General features: G+C 26.4%; 2 protein-coding genes across 2 annotated transcripts; one reads left to right on the top strand and one right to left on the bottom strand.

Annotated features, from left to right (window-relative positions):
• Positions 1-1,218: 1,218 nt before the first annotated feature.
• Positions 1,219-7,860, top strand: LOC122636739 (transport and Golgi organization protein 1). The gene is given in 18 exon segments (XM_043828295.1): positions 1,219-1,254; positions 1,257-1,395; positions 1,542-1,675; positions 1,871-3,034; positions 3,134-3,437; positions 3,541-3,824; positions 3,936-4,070; positions 4,140-4,256; positions 4,358-4,435; positions 4,510-4,734; positions 4,829-4,996; positions 5,147-5,369; positions 5,494-5,632; positions 5,699-5,788; positions 5,869-5,965; positions 6,058-6,181; positions 6,639-7,160; positions 7,695-7,860. Coding segments are annotated over 18 exon segments (4,023 nt in total). The 5' UTR covers positions 1,219-1,233; the 3' UTR covers positions 7,754-7,860.
• A 1,051-nt stretch (positions 7,861-8,911) lies between these two features.
• On the bottom strand, positions 8,912-10,971 carry LOC122636757 (syntaxin-5). The gene is made up of 5 exons (XM_043828344.1): positions 10,379-10,971; positions 9,669-9,925; positions 9,383-9,577; positions 9,196-9,317; positions 8,912-9,105 (listed from the first exon to the last, which is right to left on the bottom strand). The coding sequence occupies exons 1-5, from the start codon at positions 10,755-10,757 to the stop codon at positions 8,946-8,948; spliced, it is 1,113 nt and encodes a 370-aa protein (XP_043684279.1). The 5' UTR covers positions 10,758-10,971; the 3' UTR covers positions 8,912-8,945.
• Between the last annotated feature and the right edge of the window lie 517 nt (positions 10,972-11,488).

Here is an 11,488-nt window from a genome sequence, read left to right as displayed (position 1 = left end):
CATGTATTATCTTGTAATTCTTGTATTATCATTCCATTCCTACTTTTCACATTTTTATATTATGACATTCCACTAAAATGTTGCGTCTTATACAAGACTTAATGCAATAATTTAAAATAATTATGTTATTGTCTTCAAACATAAACCAAAATCATTGATTGTACAATACAATTTCAATATACATATATTTACATATATAATTTTTGATGTATAATACCCGACACTGCTTTAACAACGTGACTTTTTAATTGCTTTTTATAATCTAGTCATGTAAAACAAAAGATTGTAAACGTGAAAATATTAAAATTTTTTCCATATATCATCATATATTAATCTTTTATTATACTATCTTGTTACTACCTAATTTGTTAATACACATATTTTAAATATTATATTAAAACTGTTATATTTTAATAAATTTTATTTAAAGAATTAGTAAATTAAAATAAAAGGATAGTTTTAGGTTAATTTTTAATATTTTCAATACATTAAAAATAAAAAATTCTTAAAATACACAAAATACACAAAATATATATTATTTACGAATAAGCAATAATATTGTTAATTATTATTTTTATAATTGCATATATATATATATATAAAATCGAAATCAGTTATATAAATTTTACGATTGTTTAAAAGGTAATATGACGATTAATAATCAGAAAAATAATCAAATTTATTATAACACATTTTTTGTTTTTATAAAAATGTTATGAAAGTATCTATTATTATCAATTCGATTATATCGAAACCGAAATTCATCTAACATATAATGTAATATTTTTAGAATTAAACAAGTTAAAAAATAAAAAATAAAATGTTATTTTACATATTTAATATTTTAAAATTATTTTCAAATATAATTTGCGTCTCAGTAATATCAATATATTATACTTCGTGAAATAATTGATCAAAATGGACGATCAGTTAACTTTAAAATCTAATCAATCAGTTACGACTTTTAGATATTATTATGTAGGATATTAAAAAAAAAACGTAATAACAAATTATGTAATTAATTAGTTATTATATAATATATAATATTTCTCAAAAAGCATTACGACGTGTGATACGAAATGTCTTATTTTTAATTTTTTGTTTCGACAATTAACGGACCAATCAGAATTCGAGTTTCTTCTTCTTCTGAGCAAATTCATTTTATAGATAGCATATCTATGTGTGAAATAGTTTGTGGTGAATGATGATGCGCGCTGAAAGCTGTAACATTCTATGTTGATAGTGATGTGGAACTTTGCAATAGTGGAAATATGACGAGGATAAATCCATTTGCTAAAATTTCTTTTTTAATTTTTGCAATAATACTTAGTGTAATACCAAAATGCTCGTCTATACTATCAGATAAAAGATTATGTTACGACTCAAAGTGTTCAGGTAACTGAAGCCATACTTTATCTTTATAATTGATTGACAGCTCTTTCTCTCTCCCCCCCCCCAGACACACACACACACACACACACACACGTTTTTACTTGTTTATATATGTAGTTTGAATTTCTTGACTGGGGTTTTATTTACAGAACCTGTATCATTTGCCAGGACTACATTGAAGTATACAGCTGGAGAAAAGGGTATGGTCTCTGTACCGATGAGTGAAGTAGTAACTGTTTATAGCAAAGGTGCCGGTAAAAGACCAGATTTATGGGGTATAGAGGTATATTTTTTTAATTATTTTTCAATTCTATAATTATTCTGTTTATATTAACAATTCGTATTATATCATGAATAAATGTTTGTACGATATCATGTTTTATGTTCATTTTTATATTGTATTTTATTATTATTGTTTTTATTTATATTTTATTAAGTTGCTTCAAAGTTTATATTTGAGAATGAATATTTCTTTTAGTTCGGTGGTAATCGTGGATACATACCAAAAAATTTTTTAAAGGAATTTAAAATTTTAAAGAAAAACTTGACTTTCGAAGTATCTACTGAAATTGTAAATAATAATAACAACAATGATAAAAATAATAACATTGATAATATTAATAATGATGTCAGTAATTTAAAAAATATTCCATTAAAAAATAATGAAAATAAACCAGACTCTATTTCAATATATAGTAGTCTTTCCAATACTAATATTGATGCGTCTATTCCAACTATCAATGAAGAAAATACAAAGCAATCTATGCATGAAACAGAAAGTATATCTCCATTTTCTAACGTAATAGATGGTACTACAATTTTTGTAAATAGGGAAGAATCTATGCAACCGAGTTATACTTCTGTTATAGAAGCTACGTCTTTGTCAAATAATAAAGAAACAGAAGATAAAGTTAATAATGACATAAACCCAACTGCTACGCAAATTGAATTAGATATTCCAATTAAGTTGCAACAAGAAACTGATTCTAAAGAAGAAGAGTTTGTTACTTATAGCAATACTTCCAATATACATAATAAAACAAACGAATCTGCATTTGAATTGCAATTAAATGAAAATAATAATGTAGATTTTTCGACTGTTGAATCAGTAGAAGAAAAGAAAAAAGATAATATAGATACTTTTTCTTCAAACGTGGAAGATAAGAAGGAAAAAGGTAATGTAGATTTTTCTATGTTTGAATTGAAAATTAAGAAAGAGAAAAATAACATAAATTCTTTAGATGTCGAATCAGGAAATACAGAAAAGGAAGATGATATGGTATCCTCTATTACTAAGTTAGAAGAAAATAAAAAGAAAAAACACAGTTTAGAATCTTTGACTTCTGAATTGAAATATAAAGATAATAAGGATAATGTACTTCCTATGATTGTTGATTTAGATCATAAGGAGAAAATAGGAGTTGAAAATATTACTACTGAAAATATAAATGATACAGATAATTTGCTTATCCAGTCTGAGTTACAAAAACAAATTGAAGTAGAAAATAAAACGGAAGGTGTACATAATGTAGACACTCCAAACATGGATCAATCAAATAATCTTGTATCGGCAAAAAATAACTCTGATGATTCTGAAATTATTCTTAACAATGAAGAAAACATGCAGCAGCTTGTAAATAAGGTTAATATACTTAAGATAGATCTACAAAAAAATGTTTTCAATAATAATCCATTTGAACAAGATATAATATGTGATGCTAATATGAGTGTTACAATACAGAAGGAAGGAGAACCTACAATGGAAGAAAATAATCAAAAGGAAGCACAGGATGGTCAAAAAAATGTTGTAAATAGTGATGTAAATAATGATAATGTTGAAAAAGATATCTTTAGTTCTGTTGATGTTCCTGTGGAATTGAATACAGTATTTAAAGATAGTAATGGACAATTGCATAGTGAGGAAAGCGAAGAATCACATTCTAGTCAAAATGATGCAAAAGATATTAACTCCGAACAGATCTTCCACGAATTTCGTAATAATCGAAATTTATTATACTTGGAAGAAAACGTCATAACCGATAAAGGTAAAAAATATAAATTTATTAATATAAGTTAATATAAATGAAATGTTCTAATAATACATTTCTTTTTTTGTTTTCTTCTTTTCCTTCTATGTTATATATTTAGTGGAATTGCAAATGGAAGGTTTGCAAAATAATATAATTGATTCTATGACTGAAACCTTACCTAAATATGAAGATATAAATATCGAGGATAAGGTTTTGCCTGAAGCAGAAAATAAAGATGAAATAGAAGATGAAGTTTTTTATAATAAAAATATGGAAGGTCTCACAAATGTTGAAGAAGTAACATTATTTTCTACGATACAAAATATGCAATTTTCTGATGTTTGTACAACGGGTAACGAATGTATGAATGGTGATGATACAAACTATGGCTTTATATCACAAGTAAGTAAATTTTTTTTTGTATTCATTACTTTTGTTTCTAATTTATTTAAATATCAATATAGTAAGTAATATAAATTTTTACACATTATTTATTCTATTTTTATATTACAGGATAAAGAGTCTGTTCCTGAAGGCAGTATTATGAGAATGATAAAAGTAGAACACACATATTGGATAACGATATTTTATTTAAGCATAACTGCTATTACTACACTTATGTTTTCTTTAGGATATTATTATATTGAGGTATTATTATTGTTAGATACATTAATAAGACGCATATTTTTTATATAATGATTCTATATGTTTACTTAGAATATGAGGAGAGATGGTCAATTGATAGCAAAGATAAATAAACTGGAAAAAGAATTATTTCTTTCTGTAAAAGAAAGTTTGATCTTGGATGAAAATTTGAAATCAACTAAACATGAGGTAAAGTCTAATTTTATAAAGTAAATAATTATTTTCTTTTATACTCTTCCTCCTGCATTTTTTTATTATTTATAATTATAAACTTGTAAAATTGAATATAGTTAAACTCTATGCAAGATGAATCATTTGGATCTAACGAGATGGTATCGTCTTTGAAAGCTGAACTAGAGGCTTCACAGGTAAATAATAAGAATATGAGGAAATCTAAAACAATTATACATATATACAATGATATAACTTAAATATTGTGTAGAATGCAAATATTGAGTTAGAAGATCAGGTTGCTATGTTAGAGAAAGATTTAGAAAGTGCAACAGAAGCAGGATTAGAATTGGAACGCATGTTAAGAGAAGTTCTTTCATCCAACAATGAAGTTAATCCGTTAACTCAATCAGTAGAGGATTTACAAGCTCGCTTAAATATTCAACAAAGCGCTAATGAATCTTTAACTAATGCTCTTAACATCAAAACTCAAGAGGTAAATTTACTTGAATTTCTTTTTAAATCTAAGACCCAAGTAAATTATACATATTTATTGTATTTATTTATATAATTATATTTTTTTATTATAGAATGAAACTTTATCAACAGATCTTAATGCTATGAAAAGAAAATATGGAGAATTGGATACCGAACTTATACGTATAACAGAAGAATTTCGAATCGAATTAAATAAAAGAAGTAAAATACAAGAAAATTTAAATGAAATAATTCAACAATTAGAAGTACAAATTACACAAGTAAATACATTCATTTCCTTAATGATTTAATTTTATTCAATAAACTATTATGTAAAATGTATTCATTAAACCATTACGTAAATCATTTATTCATTAAGTTATTATGTAAAATACGTCATAGTAATAGTTGTTATATTTCTTTTGTTACAGCTTTCTTTGGACAAAGCAAATTTATACAAAGAATTAAAAATTAAAGAAACAGAAGTCAAAGATCTCGTGGATGTTATTAATCAAATAAATTCAAATAATTTAGATATTGAAAAACTGTATAAAATATCTCATGTTAAAGCAGAAGCGTCGCAACTTCTTGAGGAAAGAGATGAATTAAAGATACGTTTAAGTGAAGTCGAAGGAGCACATAGTTTGTTAGAAGGTATACTCATAGAGAATAACATTTTATTTTCTGTAACTTTTTATATATTTGAATTTCAATTTTTTTAGACATTTTATATTTAAAAATATAAATTTGAATTTTATTAGATATTTTAATTTTTCAGAACACATGAAACTTGTTAAAGAAGAAGTGTCTTCGTTGAGTGAACAATGTAAAATAGCTGAAAAAGAAAAGCGGGATGCAGAAACACGATTGGAAGTTATATCAAACTTTTTCAAGGAAAAAGAAGCTCAACGACAAAAGTAATTTTATACTATACGATTAGATTTCAGATTTTTATTAACAAGCATAATACAATTTTATTTCAGAGAAGAAGCATTATGGTTACAAAAACAAGGTGAAGTTCAGTCTACTGTAGAAAGAATACATACAATGCAAAATGAAATCCAAGGATATAAGTAAGTATAAAAACGTCATAAATATCTCGTAAGAATTGTTTTTGTGTGTTTAAAAAATATTTCCTATTATTTAATCATAGGCAACAAATAGAAATGTTGAAGCGTGAAATAGTGGATCAAGAAAGGGAATATAAAAGTCAGATTTCTGCTCTGGAAACAAAGGCACACGAACAATGGGTTAGAAGTATTAATTATTTATTTTTATGATTATAGTAAGTATCTTCATTGTAATGTTAATATATTAAATAGTGTTATTTTAAAAAAAAAAGGTTATGGCACGACAAAATGAACGTCGTTTAGAAGAATCAAAGGCAGAAGCAGGACAATTACGTAATCGTCTTACACTAATAGAAAAAAATATAAATGATGCAGATGCCGATACAAAATTACATCGTAAGTATTTTCTTGACAAAATAATGAAGATTTAATGAAACCACTGATAAATATCACATTGGAGATGCTATTCTAATGATTAAAATATTCGAGTAATATCTTTACAGATATTTATTTTGAAATTTTTATGTGATCAGCAATAAATTAATTGTATATTTATAATGTTGATTCATTAAATGTATGTAAAAAAATATATTTTTTGAGGAAATATATTTTTTTCACATATATTTGTGTAAATAAATTTTCAATATGATTAATTAAATTGACAAGTATTAAATTTTCAAAGTATTAATAATCAGTAAATTATTAATATATAAGATGAATATATTTAATAAAAATTAGCATTATAGCATTATATCTATTACAGTTGGTGGATATTCTTTAAAGTATATGGTGATATAAAGAAAAGATTATTTATTTAAAATATTATATATTATTTACACTAATGTTCAAACAGGCTTGGAGGCAAATGGGGAGACTACAACGTCACCTCCATTATTCATAGGCGCAGATTCATCAAGTTCTCCTATAATGTTTACTGGTTCTTCAGGTGTTCCACCACCACCACCACCGTCATTCATACATCCTTCACTTTTCCCTACATATCTACCACCACCTTTGCCTTCCACCTCAGGATTACCACCTTATGACGTTGGACAACGACCACCACCTTTGGGTGGTCGATTATCTTCTCCACCTCCTTTACCATTACATCCTCATCCATCTGGCAGGTACGATAATGCAGATTCGCCACCACCTTTGATATCTCCACCTTTATTACTTCCTTTCAATCATAGATCACATCCACCTCCCTTCGCCAGTGATCATATTCATCCTCCTCCACCACCTCCCCCACCTGGTTCGATATTGCTACCACCCCTTGGAACGTCGCATTCATGGGGGGAAGAAATACTGCAGGCTCCACGCAATTCTGGTTTTCATCCACATCAGCGAGAACAACGTACTCGCAATCATAAAGGTTTGTGCTAAACATGAACATCATCTCTACCAACAACAGCGTACAAAAGGAGCCAATCGTGATACATTTATTCGTCGTCATTTTTCCTCTTGGTCAGTCACTAATTTTTTGTTCTTTTTCCTTCCTTATGACTGTCATTTGCTTTTCTGTTGTGCATGCAAGGACGCAAACGTTTCTCTAAAGTAAGGCAATTTTGGAGTACTATGGAAAGGAATAGCTCCAAATAAAATGACAAGTCAGGTTAAATAATTTGAGTCTGATTTTAATAATCATGCTAAAAAAATCGGATTCGCGTTTGCCTTTCTTTTCTTACTTTGCTTCTTTTGTTAAGTGCGCTGAATATTTTAAGTTTATTATTATAATTATTAATTTAAGTTACATTTGTTTTGATCAAAACTGTTAGGTTTCAATTATTATGATGCTTCTTATCGTAATACTTCACTTAGATCTCTTAGTTACCACTGAGATAATATCATTAAAATAAATTTGCATAATACTCTTTCAATAATGCTCAATTATATTAATTATTTTTAGGTTCCTTGCATTCTTCTGGGGAGTCATTGGATAAGTCACATCATAGCGGAAAAGTATAACTTTTGTATTTTAGTCTTTAACAATCTTATACAAAGGCCAAGTCTATTACTATTATATATAGTAATAGATTCATTGTATAACAATTTTCAATAAATATTTCACGAGAAAGCATAGTATATAATATATACTATAAATCTTTCTTGAGCATTTAAATTTAAATTAATATAACAAGGGGGGACAACAAAGAAAATATTAGAAACATTGCATTTTTCATTTGAACATATTTTGTAAATACTGTTTATTATCCAATAAGTCCATAAATATTATATTACTATCTTATGTGAAATCACTCGGAGAATTTTTTACAACATTGCTACAATTATGCTAATGTCAACAATCATTATTATTAAAAATAAAAAAGGGAATATTGAAAGAAATTGCTATACATTGAAGTAAAACATTTTTTGAAAGATCCAATGATTCAAAAAGTCATTCTGTAAAAAGTACATTTGTTTTCTATTTCAAAGTATGAAATAAATTCAAACAACGTTATAATATTGAGTATTGCAATCAACATAAATAAAAATGCTGTTGTTATGATTTTAATAAATTAAAAATAAATTGCAATTTATTTTAAAAAATTTATCATCAATTAATATCATACATCATTTTTCTTTAGTACATTGTATTATATATACAAAATATCTAAGCTTCTATTCGTCACATAAGCATTATATATGTTGTATAAAATTCTAAAATAGTTTCTTTTTTGTTTGTTTTTTTTTTTCCTTTTTTTAAGCATAAGCAACAACGAAGGATAATTATATATATTTATATATAATTATATTAATTTACAAATATGAACACTGTTTTCCACATGAAATTATTTTTTCTTTTTCGTCTTTTCTTCCTTTCTTCCCTATATTTATTTTCTTTACATTTTACATAAGTTTTAAAAATTACATATTTATTTTCCAATATCAGAAATCCTCTTCTTTATAGTAATAATTAAAAGCTATGTATTTTTTTTTTTTTGTAATAATAATTTTTAGTTAATACTTAACACTTGCATATTTAATAATTTAGTGGAAGTATTAAGGAATGCAGTTGAGTGTTTCTACAGTTCTACGTTATACATGTCCCGTAAAAATTATATTCTTTTTGAATTATATTTACTTTATCACAAGTACTGAATATGGACAGTAAAATAAAACTGATAAATGTAAACAGATATACTTAAATGAAAGAATCTTATGCCAAAAATACTACAAAAAAGATAAAGAAAAATATGAGGACAGCAAATATCTTAATCATTAACCACCTATTATTTGTTACTGATTGAAAATATTTTAAGATTTCAGCATGTGCAGCTTCCACATTTAATTCAGTATCTTCTATATTGCTATCTATTCTGTAATATAATTAATGTGAATTAATTATCATATCGAATCCCATTAGCAACAAATCTCTAAGGAATAGTTTAGAAATATGATTTTCTTACCTTTCTACCATCTCTTCCTGTTCTTTAACCATATGAGCCAGTTGTTGAAAAATGCCACCTAGTTCGACTATTGTTGATTCTATATTTTGCATAGTCTCTGCGCGCGACTGAACATACGCGTCCTGAGAAAGAAAATGATCTTTAATTAATTGTCGATACTGCTTTTTTCAAAAAAGAAATAAGTTACCGTATCGTCTTGTAAAACTCGTTGCATTGACAATTGACTCATTGCTGGTTCAAGATCTATAGCAACTGAAGAACTAGATTCTTGTTCTTGAAGTAATAAGGAACCTTGTTTTCCAGAAACTACACTGGGAGGTAACATAGTAGATACAGATCCTTGCGAAAATTGTTGTCTTCTGGTTTGTTCTTCTCTCATATTCTATATATAATTTAATATATAAAAGAGGATTAATTTCAATCGTATTATAACATAAATAACATATCTCTACGTTAAATTATACAAAAAATACCTCAGAACGAACTTCCAGAACACTTTTGAAATGATTAGACATATTTGCAAGTTTTGATTGTAGGGCCATCACTATAGATGAAGAATGAGAAGCAATATGATTTCCTTGAGAAGAAGAAAAACTTTCTCGTTGAATTTTTCCCATATCTTGTAACTTCCCTATTTGATGATTTAAACTTTTTAAATCCGTCTTTATAATGTTTGTTAATTCTTCGATTTCCATTTGTCTGTCGTTAAATATAGATTTCTTTTTAGCAACTAAAAAAGAATAAACATATTGCTCTATTAAACAATTTTTACAAATATTTATACACGAGTGATACATCAATATTATAATATTTTACATATATTTTTATATGAGTAATTACATCAATATCACGATAATTACTTTTATAATGAAAAATTTTTTTTACATCACAAATATTTTATTGTCTTAAGAAGCCGATATAAATAAACATATAGATAAAATTACCAGAAAATCGATAACAATATCTTAAGAATAAATGTGAGTATATTGTATCGTATATTGTATTAAATCAATATGATATCTCAATTTTATTTTAATAAATATAAATACGCAAACCTACTATTGAAAAAAGTAACTGATCGTACAATAAAAACCAAAGTATAAAACATATCATAATAAGTAAACGTAATAACATTAAGGTAATATTCATAGTTCTACTTTAATAATTCTCAATGTTTTCTTACGTAGAGCAAGTTTCTCTAATTTGGTATAAGTGTTTGCAATGTTCTTTCCGATACTCTTAGCAACCATCATAAAATTGGAATAGCTTTGCATTTGCCTCGCTCTTCTTGGATTTTGCAGGTTGGTCGTTCTAACGACTGTTCTATCCTGCATTGTCCTTATAGTATTAATAAATTCATTAGTTCTATCGCGTGCCGTCATAGTTATTGGTGATGGTGGTATATCACGTTGCTTAAAATGATTTTCCTCTAAACCACCGACATTACGAGTTTTATTATAATATTGCTGCTTCGTGTCAGTATCTCGCCATTCACTGTTCAAGTTTGTAATCACAAAATCATTTTCTAACTCGTAACCAACGTGTCGTCTACGTGCGGGCATCGCATCCTCAAATTTTTTACGTATTCCTACTTTGAGATTTTCTTTATTGTAATAATGCCTATCTCAAATTTTTAATATTACTTTACTTATACTTTCTAATATACACGTACACATGACAGCTTAATTATGAAACACACTTTATACCATATCATGATCATTACGATCAAATGTCGCGACACGTTCACTCATCCCCTCTCTCTCACCCACTTTCTTATTAATAAAAAAAAAGGAAGAAAGAAGTGCTTGTACACGTGTGCAACAATTACCAACTTTTGATAAATTAAAAAAGAATTTGTTACTAATTTCAAATAACAAAGAAATATATGTATATGCGAAATATATATGAAATGTATATATCTATGGGTTTGGAAAAACAGTAGAGTACTTAATAATTTAATTTAATTTAATCTTTCCTTTCTTTTTATACATTTACGAACTTAAAAAAATATTTATGAACCTGATATCACAACATCTAAAATATTTCCAAATTGGCGCCCATATAAGCTAAAAAATCTTTTCAAAATTATATTTTCAGGATGATTGGTTAATGTATTTGTTGCTGTATTTGTTAACGTAATATTAAATAATTTAAAATGTAAATATTACTTAGTATATATATATATATATATATATATATATAATTATATTAATACGTTTTTCATAATTGGAAAGACAAGCCAACAATTCCTTATTGGCTTGTTAATCGTAATTTGTTATCTACCAATTGAAGA

The sequence above is a fragment of the Vespula pensylvanica genome, chromosome 23, assembly GCF_014466175.1.
Source record: "Vespula pensylvanica isolate Volc-1 chromosome 23, ASM1446617v1, whole genome shotgun sequence".
Classification (NCBI taxonomy): Eukaryota; Metazoa; Arthropoda; class Insecta; order Hymenoptera; family Vespidae; genus Vespula; species Vespula pensylvanica.
Note: the sequence above shows the minus strand (reverse complement) of the source record. Positions and strands in the feature narration are given on the sequence as shown.

What these genes read in the sequence shown, in the direction of transcription:
- LOC122636757 (XM_043828344.1), bottom strand. Translation starts at nt 10,757, where the DNA reads ATGCCCGCACGTAGACGACACGTTGGTTACGAGTTAGAAAATGATTTT. An exon ending in ATTAGAGAAACTTGCTCTAC is followed by an intron (nt 9,926 to 10,378) that starts GTAAGAAAACAT and finishes ATTCTTTTTTAG; the next exon opens with TTGCTAAAAAGAAATCTATA. An exon ending in CAGGAAGAGATGGTAGAAAG is followed by an intron (nt 9,106 to 9,195) that starts GTAAGAAAATCA and finishes ATTATATTACAG; the next exon opens with AATAGATAGCAATATAGAAG.